We start from the raw sequence: 16,377 nt of genomic DNA on the forward strand, positions 1-16,377 counted from the left end.
CCACCTTTTGACAATGTTTCCTCTTCAAAATGACCAGAGCTTCTTTCAAGTTGCTCTGACAAAATACCAACCAGGAAAATCCACACACAATTGTAACCTCTGTATTGTATCACTCATAGCTTGGGGTCCCCAGTGGATTTCTTGTAAGATGTAGAATGGTCAGAGTTTAGTCTCTCAACACTCCATGACCTCTCTGCAACAGACCATTTACCAGAAGGGTCTCATTGTTCTGCATCCTATCTGACCTAAGAAGACAATGACCAAAATACTGCATGTTCTGTCTGACCACCATTATTCTCTTGGCTGGAGCTTCCAAGCTTTGTTGGAAATAGACTAGTGTAGTCTAGTTTTCCCAGCCTTGTCAATTTAACTCTGTGCAACATGCAGATAAAGCTCAGACATTTTGAAATGAAATTGGTTTTGTTTTTCCAAGTAATTCAGTTAAACAAAGGTAGCAAAACCACAAGTAATTACATTGAGTACATGAATTTCCGTTTTGTTATCTGTGATAAGTGAAATTGGTTGCATAAAGCTTTAGAAGCCAGTTTGGTGTTTATAACTGTTACCATGAGTTTGTAAATTATATCATTTCTGTTGATTTAAGTAAAGGTTTGACATCAATATCCTGACCATTCACTTACAAATTGTAATACTCTGTCTATCATCTCTAAAATTTATTGCTTATATATCATAAATAACTTACTTGGTCGCTTAAAACCTACATAAACCTTTTCTTTCCATTCTGGAAATATTCAGTTTAATCTTCACTTCCTTCTCCTTCTTTCTTCTGTTTTTTTTTTTAATTTGTTTGTTTTTCATTTTTTGAGACGGGGTCTCTCTGTTTAGACCCTGCTGCTCTGAAATTCATTCTGTAGCCCAAGCTGGCCTCAAACTCTCAAAGATTTACCTGCATTTGCTTCTCAAGTGCTGGGATTAAAGGCGTGCTCCAACATACCAAGCATCATATTTACATTCTTATTACATTTTTAAAACTAACTCTAAAAAAATTCCATGGGGCATGGGTGTATGACTGTTTACAATATACATTTAAAAGCAACTATTTCTTTATCATCAGGCTACAGAAGAAGAGTAAAGCCCAATCTTTTAAACCAATAACAAGAATACAGTATCTTAAAGTTTGTTTTTGTTGCTGCTATTGAAATCTACTGGTGAGTTTCACTATCTCATTAAGAAGCCTATCGGCTTCAGAACAGGGTGCCCATATTTGTTCACATCTGAAACATGTTAGGGGTGAAATGTAAATGTAAACGTTCTTTGGAAAGTCAGTTGTATTGGAAAGTGTTTAGCTGAGGCAATCACATGAGGGAGGGTTTTTCTGAAATGGACACAGGTGAAGGACTAAGGCAAACTTGTGAAGGACTGTTTTGTTAAAGGGGCTTACAGGAGAGAGGATGTTCTGCTAAAGCAAGCAAGTGAAGGACACGTGGTGATAGATTCTTTGCTAACAACACAACACGTATTGGTTCGCCTTATGTTGAGTAGTTAAGGTGTATTTGTTAGGACTCCACAGAGAGAAATACACCAAAAACTTCTGGTGGTGTGCTCCCAACAGGAGCACCTAAGTATGTTACAGGCTTTTAGCGCTAAGAACCAGAATGCCAAGGCTTCCTTTATAGCCACTTGTTGATGGGCAGGCCAGTAGGCTAGGCAGAGTGCTGTGAGTCCATGTCCTGATGTAATTAATGAGCAAAATGTTTCATCACTTTTTCTTTGTCTCTTGTGTGTGGTGACTTAACATTTTGATTGGGTGCTGTAAACTATGGGCACTGAGCTAAATGTGCTGAAATCAACCTGGGAGTGGGGGCAGGAGTTTCGTGGTAAATTGCAAGTATGCTTAAAGACAGTGACCATTCTGCCTGCTTTTTTTTTTCTTTTCTTTCCCTTGGGTGAAAAGGAGACACATGGGGGACACTAGACAGACTACTACCATGGCAGTAACCAAACACTCATTTTCTGATTATATTATGGCCTTCTCTGCAGGATACAAACCTGTGTGATGCTGTGGCTAGTGAGGTCATAAGTATCAGAGGAGACTCTGCTATTATTCTTCTAAATGAATATAGTATTAAACTGATGTCTAATGAGTTACTGCTATACCCATAGATTAGTATATTTCAGACATTAATTCAGAGAAGCTTATTTTTGCAGGTGATGGTGATAGGCAGAGATCCACAACCTCAGTAGATGGTGACTGACACAGCAACCCACAACCTCAGTAGATAGTGATTGACATAGAGACCCACATCAGTGGATCAGTGGATGGAGATTGACACAGGGATGCACAACCTCAGTAGATAGTGATTGACACAGCAACCCACAACATCAGTAGATGATGATTGACAGAGACCCACATCAGTAGATGGTGATTGACACAGAGACCCACAACATCAGTAGATGATGATTGACAGAGACCCACATCAGTGGATGGTGATTGACAAAGAGACCCACAAAATCAGTAGATGGTGATTGACACAGAGACCCACAACATTAGTAGATGGTGATTGACACAGAGACCCACAACATTAGTAGATGGTGATTGACAGAGACCCACAACATCAATAAATGTTGGTTGACACTGTGACCCACAACATGCAGAGAAAAGAGACTGCAAAGGATCCAGCCGTGCACGGGGACTCTGTATTACACCACCCCCCTCAAGGTTCTAAGATCATGATGAAACACAGGTTAGAAAGACTATAAGAGCCAGAAGCAGTGGGTAACTACAGTGAAGCAGTGTCGTCCAGTCATAATTGTGCAGTGACACATGTGAAAGCAAAAGAGTTGTGACAACATGTGAAACACTTGAACAAGATCAAGCCTGACACATCCCAGCATGGAGGGGAGAAGTGGACATGAAAGTGAAACAAAGCCGGGCATGATGGCACATGCCTTTAATCCCAGCACTCGGGAGGCAGAGGCAGGTGGATTTCTGAGTTTGAGGCCTGCCTGGTCTACAAAGTGAGTTCCAGGACAGTCAGGGCTATACAGAGAAACCCTGTCTCTAGAAACCAAAAAAAAAAAAAAAAAAAAAAAAAAAAAAAGTGAAACAAAACATGAGGCGGGATGGGAGGAGTAGTGAGTGTGACTGGATATGTAGCAGCTGCTTTCCTGATGCTGACAGAGCACCATGGCCAAGGCAACTTGTAGAAGAGAGAGTTTGTTCAGCATTCAGTTTCCAGAGTGATAAGAGTCCATCTTGGTGGGGGTTATGACAGCAGGCAGCAGAAATGAGCATGGGATCAGGAAGCTGGATGCTCATGTGTTCCCATGAATGCAAAAAGCAGGGAGGAAACAGCAGAGGGGGAAGACCACAGCCACCCAAAGCTGCCACAGCCAGTAACATACTTTACCCATCAAATCCATGGCCCCCTAAGGCTCGGGGACATTTCTCAGTCAATTTTGGAGGGAGAAAATAGGGGTGGACTTGAACAAAACATCTTATAGGCATTTATATAACTCAAACAAAATTAAATTAAAAACATATTTACTGAAGATTTATATTACTGGATGATCATATGTATATGACCATATTAATAGGAAATAGGAACAAACCTGGGCACTTCCTTAAAGCCATGCATCCCCCATTGCCAAGCTACAGGATGCTCTTGCACCAGAAGAAATGGGGTGAATAGCAGCACACTCAATACATCTATTCACCTGATCAGCTTGGTGGGAAAGTGTAGACTCTGGTTCCATTTGTCCATTGATTGATATACATTGTGTATAATTTGTGGGCATACAAGACTAAGACTGAGTAACCGATTTTACAAAGATGAGCAGAAGTATGCTAACACAAGAAACTGACTTCGTGCTAAGGATTCTGGAATCTCCCATTGTTTCTAATGCTTTTCAGAACACAAGGGAGCCCTGAAATAGAGTCCTCCTGATAAACACTTATATTCTCCTGACTTTTGCTTTCCCATTAGAAACTAGTAAATGAGCCAAGTCATCTTTGCTGTGACTAAAATGACAGCATGTCTCTTATACCAGCATGAAAGCAAGACAGCAGTCTGTTCCCTTTGTAAGGGAATCAGCCAACCACAGCACTTTACTGAAATTCCAATTTATTGTGGTTTCTAATATGACTCCAAGAAATGTCTTTTAAGAACCCACTAGAAACGGCCTGTTAACTACATCCTAGTACTGACATTGGAGCGATAGTCACAGAAGAGGAAGAAAGGCAGCTCCTTCTCTACTACAGACCATAATAAGCTTTAGGATAGGGCGTCATGTCCCAAGGGTTCCATGTCCAAGAAGGAAGAGAGGCAACTTTTTCTCTGAGAAAACCCCACTCACCAGCATGAACACAAAGTAGATGGTCACAAGCAGTGTTGGAACAGCCACTGCATTCTCCCCAGCTCCTATGGACAATGGCAGGGAACTGGCAGAATAGGCCAGCACCATGATGGTACATATCATAGTGAAGAAACACTTCATACTCATTTTTACTCCTTAGAGGAAAAAAAAAAACAAATTAGTCCAAATACCCAAGTCAGAGAATTATGCATTTTTCAAATAATACTTTAATAATCACAGAGACTGGTAACTGTTTTAAAGCCATCCAACTACTCTGGGTCTCCCATTTCATTATTTCCTTCCATGTGACCACAGAGAATCGTTAGACAGAGTGGAGGTTTTTTTATTCTATTTTTTAAATATGTATTTATTGTGTCTGTATGAAAGTATGCCACATGTGTGCAGTTTCCCTACGGAGGCCAGAAGAGAGCATCAGACCTTCTGCAGCCATAGTTTCAAGCAGTTGAAAACTAACCAATGATGTGTGTGCTGGGAACCAAATGTGGGATTTGGTTAGCATCACCCGCTCTTAACTCTTTCTTTTTAGATTTGTCAGAAAAATACCTTTCAATATAATACCTGTTTTCCTTTATACATAATTAAGAACAACTTATGAGATCCCAACATGGAGAGTTACAGGCAACACAACTGGCCAAAATTCTATGCCTTCTCTCACAGGAGAATGACCAAGAGAAAACACTCCTATCCACATTCCCCTGTGTTTGTTATAATTGTATTATAAGGAAATTGAGATCTGGACTGTGCTGGTTAGTTTTTGTCAATCTGTTATAAGCTAGGGCCCTAAGGAAAGAGGAGACCTTAATGAAGAAATGCTTCTGGCCTTTATCCCAAGCACTTGAGAGGCAGAGGCAAGTAGATCTCTGTGAGTTCAAGGCCACCCTGATCTGCAAAGAGAGTTCAGACAGCCAGGGCTTGTTATACCGAGAAACCATATGTTGAAAAAGAAAAGAAAAAGGAAAAGAGAGGAGAAAGGAAGAGAAGGGAAGGGAAGGGAAGGGAAGGGAAGGGAAGGGAAGGGAAGGGAAGGGAAGGGAAGGGGAGAGGAAGGGAAGGGAAGGGAAGGGAAGGGAAGGGAAGGGAAGGGGAGAGGAAGGGGAGGGGAGGGGAGGGGAGGGGAGGGGAGGGAAGAGGAAATGCTTCTGTTAGATTGGGAGGAGTTAGACAACTATGGCTGATGCCATCCTGGGCAGGTAGTCCTGGGTTCCATAAGAAACTACTCTGGGTCTCCAATTTCATCATTTCCCTCCATGTGACCACAGAGTATTGTTATATATGGTTTTTAATTCTATTTTAAAACATAGTGTGCATGTGTCATGGTGTGCTCCTATCTTTTGGAGCAAGCCAGCTAGCTAGTAGGAAGCATTATTCCATGGACTCAGCTTCAGCTCCTGCCTCCAGGCTCCTGTTTGAGTTCCTACCCTGACTTACAAGAAGGGATTCAACCATTTAAACAACCTTGCAGCTAGCTAGTGGTTTTAACATCTAGAGGATGGGAGGATGCCTCCAACTTTATTTTTCCCTAGGAAATCATGCAACAGCTACGGAGGAGGGCAGTAAGTTTCAAAAGCTGATCCATAATCTTGTTGGAGCAGATGCATGAGTCATACATACATCATCGTGTATGTTTAGAATAGCCACAGAAAAACAAGATGGAATCTGGGGAAACTGAATTCCATCCCCAGTTGTTTAGAAATTTTATTATTACTATTATCATTATCATTATTATTATTATCATGGTGTGGATAAGAGTATGTATGTATTATGGTGTGTGTGTTGTGCATGTGCCATAGTGTTCATGTGCCATGGTGTACATATGGGACTGTCTGCATGTGTGATGGTGTGAATATGTCGTGGTGTGAATGTTCGATGCTGTGCATGTGTCAGGGTGTGCATATGTCAGTATGTGCATATGTCATGCTGTGCATATGTCTTGGTGTGCATGTGTCATGGTATGTATGTGTCACAGTGTGCATGTATCATGGTGTGCATATGCCATGGTGTGCATATGTCAGCATGTGCATGTGTCATGCTGTGCAAATGTCTTGGTGTGCATGTTTCATAGTGTGCATATGTCATTGTGCACTTGTGTCATGGTGTGCATGTATCAGAGAGAAGGACAACTTTCTGGAGGGAGTCTATCTTCTATTTTGGATTCCAAGGATCAGATTCAGGTTGTCAGGTTTTCAGGACAAGAACATTTACCCATAAGCAATCCTATGACCTAAATGACTGATTCTAGATGATAAATCTCTTATTAATTGAATTCTAAGCTTTATCTGTACTCATTTTGGAACAATGAATGTGTATGTTAAAAAACTGGAAATTCTAGAGAGTCTAGGATGAAGCCTAGCTTTAAAACACAAAAATCTGCACATATTCTGAATAACTATATTATTTCTTTTCAACAAACCCCAAATTCAGTGTCCTCTCTCTTTTCAAGTGTAAGACACTTATACATTTAGTCTTTTTACACACATACATATGTATGCCATATTATCCACTTTTCAATATTTTACTTACATAAACACACTTATACAAAAACACAGAGAAAAATATATGACTCGACTAGAGATATGTCTCAGTGATTCAGAGCATGTGCTATTCTTGAATAAGCCCTGGATTCACTTGCAAGCACCCACATGGTTGCTCACATTCTCCTGTAACTCTAGTTCTAGGGATCTGACATCCTCTTCTGGCCTCCCAGGTACTGGGTTCAGTTAGTACACATGTGCACGCGTGCGCGCGCACACACACACACACACACACACACACACGAGAGAGAGAGAGAGAGAGAGAAAGAGAGAGAGAGAGAGAAAGAGTGAGAGGAGAGAGAGAAAGCGAGAGACAGAGTGAGAGAGACAGAGAGGCAGAGATACAAACACTCAAATAAAAGAAAAATAAATCTTTTAAAATACATATGGATAGATATCTAATAATAAATGTTCTTGCTCAATTAGCTCTGCCTCAAACTTGAAAACTATTTCTACATTCTTCATAAACAGCTTTTGGAGTTCTTTTTTAAAGGAGTTTTGGAGACTGTACTCACATCAATCACCTGTTTTAGTTCACACAGAGTGGAGACATACTTTTTTTTACTTTAAGGCTTATCACAGTTGTACAAACCAGACCATGATCCCCCAAGACTAAAGACATATCTCAAGTTTTGTTACTTACCTGCTATGACATATGTTATTAGAGAAAATACAGTACTTGGCAAAAGCCTCCTGGGTATTAGCTCAGCCAGCAATTTCCCAAAGAAATAGGATGACACTCTGTAGTATCCACTGGTGTGCTCATGTCTACAGAAGCAAAAGTCCTTGTTATACATTATTAAGAAGTTAGTCCAGCAAGCACAGGTCAGATGCTGGCTATGCTGACTGCTGATACCACAGGGAACCTATGAGGACAATGTCCCTGTGCTCCAGGCTGACTCCCATACACCTCCCGTCTTAGAACCAGCATCCCTCCGCCACCATCCTTATGGCATTCTCATTGTGACTCCCATCAGAGAAATCCCGTTTGGTCCACTAAGCCACAGAACAGATCCTGCAAGGAAAGAGTACAATGTTTCCACTTTCTACGGAGACTCTGCTCCTCTAAGGCTGGCTCACTGAGGTACTTCAGCTCTCAGAACAGTGGTCATGGAGACTCCTCTCCATCCCCTTCTTACAAAGATGGTGACACTTGCCTTCTGAGGTCACGCTGCAGTTACTACCTGCTTCTCTTCGGCATCTCATTTTAGGAAATACTTCTTCTTTCACCAATCTCAGTTTACAACCATGAATCCTTTCCACCTACCACACCCAGTCCTTCTCCGACCTGGCACCTATCCCTAAGCCATTCCAAACTCCAAGCCAGTGTCTTCATTGCTTCGCTGATTTTATTTTATTTTATTTTATTTTATTTTATTTTATTTTATTTTATTTTATTTTATTTTATTTTACTGAAAGGACCACTAGTGCAGACTGGCCTCAAACTCCATATGTAGTTAAAATGACAATCTTCCTGCCCCACCCACAAGTGCTGTCATTACAAGAATATCTTCCAGCTGAAGTTTATGTGGTGATGTGTATCTACGCCAGGGTTTCATACAAGCACTTTACCAACTGAGCTATTCACTTGGATTCACTCTAATGGTCCTTTCCTTGGTATGCACTTGTAGGCAAATCTTGTCCAGCTTTGAAACCACGAAACCTAAGCATAGGCCACCAGGGAAGTCTTCTTCCATGTTTGAAAAGCACAAGACAGACAGCTGTTCACTATAGAGCATCTGCTGGCTCTTTCTAGTCCTTCACCCAAGGGGGCTGCACACTCTTATTCTTGTGCAGCTTTAACTCTCTGATCCTTTGCTGCTAAACCCACTACACTTAAGCTCTATCAAAGCCCTGACATCATTTTAGGGCTTCATGAATGAATCATCACTTTGATTCCCCTACTGCTGCTTTGTCTATAGCACTGAGACCTGGTGACCACATCCCAACTTTGAAACTTCCACTGAGCTGCAGTTACCTCTGCTCTTGAATTCCCACATGTTTCTGCAGTTAATATTGGCAATTTCTACATGTACTTCAAAACACATGATGCCATGTGATAAGCATAAAATTTCATAATTTGTTAATTTTTCAACTAAGACAAGCATGGAAAAATACTAGTAACTCATGAGATAAAGCTCTAGGTCCAACTATGAATGTAATGGTTTTGGTCACCAGTGCTGATGCCTAGTGCAGCAGGGACTACTCACAGAAAGCGAACCCTGTCAATCACAAAGAGCTCCCCTGCAGACACACTTGTGATACACTGGAAGATGGTGAGCAGGTAAAGTAGGCCAGCTCTGTTGGGAGAGAATGGAGAAAAAGCAAACAGCAAATTCAAGTTAGGACAGTTTTCTCCCAACATAGCTTGCTCTGTAGATTAAATAACATTACACAGACATTTCTTTTAGACAGATAGACAATTGATATCAATAGATAGATGACAGATAGATAGATAGATAGATAGATAGATAGATACATACATACATACATACATACATACATTATTGATATCAATAGATATATAGATGACAGATAGATGATTGAGATACATGATAGATAGATAGATAGATGTGGGGAGCCGCCCTCACATTTGCCATTACAAGATGGCGCTGACAGCTGTGTTCTAAGTAGTAAACATAATCTGCACACGTGCAGGGGCAGTTTTCCCGCCATGTGTTCTGCCTTTCCCGTGATGACAACTGGGCCGATGGGCTGCAGCCAATCAGGGAGTAATACGTCCTAGGCGGAGGATAATTCTCCTTAAAAGGGACAGGGTTTTGCCATTCTTTTTCTTTCTCTTGCTTTCTTGTTCTTGTTCTTTTTCTTGCTTTCTTGCTCTCTCTTGCTCTTGCACTCTTGCTCTCTTGCTCTCTGGCTCCTGAAGATGTAAGCAATAAAGCTTTGCCGCAGAAGATTCCGGTTTGTTGCGTCTTTCCTGGCCGGTCGCGAACACGTGTAAGAGATAGATAGATAGATAGATAGATAGATAGATAGATAGATAGATAGATAGATAGATAGACTGACAGACTGACAGAAAAACCGACAGACCAACAGACATACATACATACAGACAGACAGATGATTGATATAGATAGATGATAGATAGATAGATAGATAGATAGATAGATAGATAGATGATTCAGATAGATGACAGCGTATTGAGTTATATAGATTCATAGATAGATAGATAGATAGATAGATGGGTGGATGGGTAGATAGATGGGTGGGTGGGTGGGTGGGTGGGTGGACGGACGGACAGACAGACGGATGGGCAGGCGGGCGGGCAGATGGATGGATAGATAGATAGATAGATAGATAGATAGATAGATAGATGATAGATAGCAGACCTGGAGATATGACCTCACAGTAAAGAATGCTTACAAAAGACTCAGGTTTGGTTGTCAGCACCCACATGGTACATCATAATCAACTGTCATTAGAGTTGCAGGAGATCCTGTGCAGGCTAGTTGTATGTCAATTTGACACAAGCTAGAATTATCTGAGAGGAGAGAACTTTACCTGAGAAAATACTTCCAAAAGTTACAGTTGTAGGCAAGCCTGTAGAGCATTTTCCTAATTAGTGATTGATATAGGAGAGCCCAGCCCATTGTGTTTGGTGCCATCCCGGGGCTGTGGTCCTGGGTTCTATAGGAAAGCAGGCTGAGCAAGCAATGGAGAACAATCCAGTAAACAACACCTTCCATGATCTCTGCATCAGCTCCTGCTTCCAGGTTCCTGCCCCAGGCAAAAGATTCTCTTGACTTACTTCAGTGACGGACAACAACGTGGAAATAAAAGGCGATCAAATCTTTCCTTCCTGCTTTTGCTTTAGGTCAGGGTGTTTTGATGCAGTAACAATAACCTTAGCTAAGACAGAATCTGATGCCTTCATCTGATCCTCACAGGCACCGACACACACACACACATGGTACACAGAAAAATATGCAGGCAAACACTCATACATGTAGAAAGTTAAATAAATATTTTTAAAACATAGAAAGGAAAAACGTAGAACTGCTCTGATAAAAAACAATAACAAAACTCAGGAAGTGTGAGTCCCATGAGGTATTCACCCTCTCTGTCTCTATGGCAGCTATCTATGGATTGATGTGTGTCCTCTAAAAATTCAACAATTTGATAATGGTCCCTAATAGAATGAACTTAGAGTGTGTCTTTTGGGAGTTAATTAGCTTTAGATAAAACGATGAGAGTAGAGTCCCACAATGTGATCTGTGTCCTCACCTGGAGAAGACTCAGCAATGTAGCCTCTGTCATGAGAGGCCCTTGAGAGAAGGTACCCAGACAGAAGAGCCCATGACAGAACCCTCCCCTAGACTCTCACACTGCAGTGGGGAGACACATTTAGTCTTAAATCCACTGAGCCTGCAGCAGTTAGTCATAGCAACCCAACCGACCACTTCAATTTAACTAACAAAATTTGTATTATTCCTAATATAGAGATAAAGAAAGCTAAATAAAACTCCAAGGGATTTTCACATTCAGTTAGCCACTTTGCTTTCACAAATGAGTAAGAACTAAAAACATGAACCAGTGAAGGGAATCCCCACTCAACAGCTTACCACAGACATCTCCACTGAGTCATCCTTAAAGATGAGTATTCCTAAAATAGGGAAACTATCATCCTGAAGAGTTTCGAAGTCTCCAAAGAGTGCAAAAACATGAATTCAGGCATGCATATTTATGAAGAAATAATTTGTGTTCATGCGATACATGATAGTAAGCAGGAAGAAGGGGATAAAAGCCCCCTGTAGTCATGTGTTTCCTGGTCAGGTTCCTCTAAGACAAATGGCATGATTGGGGTCCCTAACATCCTGGCACATATGACAGTCAGGGGTCAGTGACTCTCCTTGTATAGATACACAGTGGATAGCTATCCAGATCAGATGAGGGGATCTTATTGGAGACAAGTTTGCTCCTATGTAAAGAACTCCATTCTTTTTACCATCTACCAAAGGCCAGATTAAAGTAAAATGTTGAACAAGAAAGAATGGGATTGAGACTCTGGGAAGAGGAGGAAGCCTGGCCTCCCAGAACTTGGGAGGCATAGGCAGGAAGATTACTGCAGACTGAGGCTAGCTTGAGCTACAGGACAATTCTGGGACTGTCAGGGTATAACTCTGGTCCTGCCTCAAAGAATAAAATAAAAGCAGAGGACCCAGGCACCCCACGACAGAACCCAGCAGCAATCTTGGGCTCGTAGTCCTCTCCTGGGCAGCCAGTGCTGCTTTTTAAGGCCCATCTGCTTTACCCCTACTCTACTAAATGTACAACTCTCTCTCTCTCCACTCTTCCCTTCCGCCCCAGACACACATCTGACCTCAGATGGCAGGTATTTTCTCTCTCTCTCTCTCTCTCTCTCTCTCTCTCTCTCTCTCTCTCTCCCCTCTCTCTCTGTTTCCAATAAATTATCCTCCAGTTCCTATCTGTGTTTTCATTTTTATTGACAATTTAGAAAGGGAACCTTGTACCTTGTGACCCTGGCTACAGTTCACTATATGCCACATCTACTTACTGGTTTGATTTTTTAAAAATATTTTTTATTACATATTTTCCTCAATTACATTTCCAATGCTATCCCAAAAGTCCCCCATACCCTCCCCCACACTTCCCTACCCACCCATTCCCATTTTTTTTTTTTTTTTTTTTGGCCCTGGCGTTCCCCTGTACTGGGGCATATAAAATTTGCAAGTCCAATGGGCCTCTCTTTCCAGTGATGGCCGACTAGGCCATCTTTTGATACATATGCAGCTATAGTCAAGAGCTCTGGGGTACTGGTTAGTTCAGAATGTTGTTCCACCTATAGGGTTGCAGATCCCTTTAGCTCCTTGAGTACTTTCTCTAGCTCCTCCATTGGGAGCCCTGTGATCCATCCAATAGCTGACTGTGAGCATCCACTTCTGTGTTTGCTAGGCCCCAGCATAGTCTCACAAGAGATACCTATATCTGGGATCTTTCAGCAAAATCTTGCTAGTGTATGCAATGGTGTCAGCGTTTGGAAGCTGATTATGGGGTGGATCCCTGGATATGGCAGTCTCTAGATGGTCCATTCTTTTGTCACAGCTCCAAACTTTGTTTCTGTAACTCCTTCCATGGTTGTTTTGTTCCCAATTCTTTTGATTTTTAAAAATGTTTTAGCTATAGATTAACAAATTTAGTTAAATGTATAAAGTATAAAAGAAAAATTATACCTTTTATGAAATAATTTAATCAACTAAAGGAAGTGGTACCCACCCATCTCTACATCATCTTTATGGTACCTCATTTGAAATATATGCTCAGAAACATTGAGGTGTATATTGTACTTGCTGGATTGAATATGCCATACACCTTATTTCAGTAGAAGAGAATGTTACTTCTCCAGTTTAATGGATTTTTCACTCTTAGCCTGCATGTGTCTCTTCGATGCACACCTCCTCTGGCAGTCGCCTCTGTCAGCCACACTGCCTGGGGGATGAACTGCTTTACAATCCACAAGTAAGTGAAACACGTGTTTGTCTCTCTGTCCTTAGATTATTTTACTTTGAATGGTGTTCTTTAAATCTTCAATTCTATCCTTTATTGGTGAAATTCCCATTTTCAACATAAGCACAGTATTACAATTGTCATTTTCTTTGCCAGTTTAATGTTGGCAGACATTTAAATTCCTTAACTTGGTTACTATGTGTAGTGCTCCAATGAACATCAGATTACAGACGTATTTTGGAAAAATTATTTCATATATGTTTGTTAGTTTGCACAGGATCAATTTCTGGGTGTAATAATTTCCTTTAATGCCAGTTCCTTCCTATTCTGCTGCCATCTCAACACTATTGACCCAAAGGAGTTCATATGCCACAAAATTCAAATCCAGTTCCCAGTTACACTGCTTGGAGAATGTACAAAGGCAACACTGGATCCAAGCATGAGAAGCGACTTCTGGCCTTCTGAACTTCATTGATGGTTTAAATACTAATATTGACCCTAAAAATAATTGAATAGATGATACTGAGGAAGTGTTTCTAACTGTCCTGCTTAGGTTTCTGTTGCTGTGGTAAACACTATAACCAAAAGCAACCTTGGGAGAATGGGGTTTATTTGTCTAATATATCCCAAGTAATGGTCCAGCTTAAGAGAAGCCAGAGCAGGAATTCAAGGCAGAAGCTTGGGGGCAGGAATGGAAGCTGGGGCCATGGGAGGAATGCTCCTCCTGCCTTGCTCCTCATAGCTTGCTCAGCCTGCTTGTTCGTACAACTCAGAACCACCAGCCTAGGGATAACTCTGTCCCCAGTGGGCCAGCCTCAACCACATCATCATTAATCAAGAGAATCCCACAGTCTTGCCTACAGCCGGTCTGACAGAGGCATCTTCTCAATTGTGGTTCATTTCCCCTATATGACTCTAGTTCTGCCAAGTAGGCAAGTGACAAGTCCACCAACCAAAAGAAACAAACACTCCTCAGGAAGCATTCACCACACACAAAGGCCATTTTCACACAGTTCAACTTCCTCTAACATGCTCTAAGAGAGGAAGTGAAAAATACATCTTAAGAGTATTTCACAATTTCTAAAGGCCAATGTAGAAACAGCTAATAAAACTCTTCTTTATGTCTGCATTTTCCAAGAACATTTCCACTTTGGGGTTTTGGGGGTTTATTTCTGAATGCTTCCTTTGACAGTGTCTACATCTTCTATCCTGTGACCTGAGCTGTGGTGGATTGAGATGTGCCAACATCACAGGCACAAGCCAAGTCCTAGGAGGATTGCCAAGTCTTCAGACTTCAGAGAAGATGCCTGTTGTAACAATTGCCTCTGTGCAGACTGACGGCCAATCCACATAGGAGGAAACCCACTGAAGAGCTGGGTTTATCCTTCTTTCTTTCAAAACTAATTGTTTTTTTCCCACACATCAAACTGATTTGTGGGGCTGTGTAGGTGGCCTGTTCAGCAAAGTGTCAACCATGCAGCCACGAGGACCTGAGTTCAGACCTAGAACCCATGTAAAAGCCAGGCACACACTTCACACCTGTACTACAGAGATGAAGGATACTGAGAAGGATCTTAGAGCTCATTGGCCAGCCAGCCCAGCCAATAATTGAGCTCTAGGTTGAGTGAGAAACCTGTCTTGAAAGAGACAGTGGAGAGTCATCAAGTAAAATCTAGTCTCAACCTCTGGCCCCCACATGGAGACACATGTATTTTGACCCACATGTACATGTATTCACACCTACATAAACCTGGATGAAGCACACACAAGAGTGTATATAAAGTATCCAACATGGCATAATTACACCCAAACACACACTCATGCACACTAACACACAAGTCTTTCTCACACATTTATATATTCACACACACACACACACACACTCACATTCTCACACATACATAAATACACACTGATACACACCTTATAGACACACTTTCCATCATACATATGCACACACACACTAACACACTCACACACCTCACAAATACACAAGAGAAGCTTCCTGAAGTTTCTTTAGTTGTCAAATTATCTGGCCATTGTGAGGTACCCTGATCTCGGGATGTGTAGCAGGGAGCAAAGTTTTGAGCAAAGCATTTGCCATACATACATTTCAGTGAGAATTTTGACAATGGTGATGTTGCTGAGAAACTACATCTGGAACATAAGTGAATATTTTTAAGGCCACATTAGAACTCAAACTAGACAACAACCACAAAAGTGGCATCTACAATTCAGAATAACTGAATTGCATCCTGGTACCCAACACTCACATTCAACAAACCAAATATATTCAAGAAAATTGACCCCGAGCAACAAATGCAGAATAAATAGGTAAGCTAAAACCATTCATGCACCAATGGCATTATCAACAGAATAAAAAGCCAACACATAAATGGGAGAAAATGTATGTGCATTGTGTATGTGGCAAGGGTATCATATTTCAGAAACAAAAATAACTATAACTCAATAGCAAGGAAGAATCCCAGGCCAATGAGTAGGTTTGGCAGGTGAGATGACTACGCCAAGCTTGATGACCTGCAAACAATCCCTGAAACCCATGTGGTGGAGGGATCAGCTCTTATAAGCTGTCCTCTGTCCTCCACATGCAGGCTGTAAGATATACATGCCCACACATATACACATACTAAGTAAACACATAAAAATAATTTTGGAATGAAAAGAAAACATTCCAACTTTAAATGGGTTCTGCAAACAATTCATAAAACATCCAATGGATTCTTACTTATTTTCTTCTTAAGGTATCTTGTTCAATACAAGAAAGAATATGTTTGGGCGAGAATATGGAATTGAGCCCATTTGTTCTGCTGGTAAGAATATCAAATAGTACAGTGGAGTGGAGTCAGGGCAGCAGTTCCTCACATAACAAAATGGCCTTATGGTATGTCAACTCTATCTCTCTTCCTTAAGGACAAAATCCCAGGGCTCAAACACATGTATCACACATTCAGCAGCATTGGTCACCTCTGGCTAGAGGTGAGAGAAAACCGCATTTCTAGGC

The 16,377-nt window shown here is 41.3% G+C and overlaps 1 protein-coding gene across 2 annotated transcripts in view; it reads right to left on the reverse strand.

Moving 5' to 3' along the window:
• The window catches only part of Abcg3 (ATP binding cassette subfamily G member 3), a 47,755-nt gene that overhangs the window by 8,948 nt on the left and 22,430 nt on the right, over positions 1-16,377 (reverse strand). For both annotated transcript variants that reach the window (NM_030239.2, XM_017320905.1), the window contains exons 11-13: positions 9,080-9,169; positions 7,513-7,637; positions 4,318-4,472 (exon numbers count right to left, since the gene is read on the reverse strand). In NM_030239.2, coding sequence (NP_084515.2) covers positions 4,318-4,472; positions 7,513-7,637; positions 9,080-9,169 — 370 coding nt within the window. The remainder of the gene's footprint in view (positions 1-4,317; positions 4,473-7,512; positions 7,638-9,079; positions 9,170-16,377) is intronic.

The sequence above is a fragment of the Mus musculus genome, chromosome 5 (assembly GCF_000001635.26).
Source record: "Mus musculus strain C57BL/6J chromosome 5, GRCm38.p6 C57BL/6J".
Taxonomy (NCBI): Eukaryota; Metazoa; Chordata; class Mammalia; order Rodentia; family Muridae; genus Mus; species Mus musculus.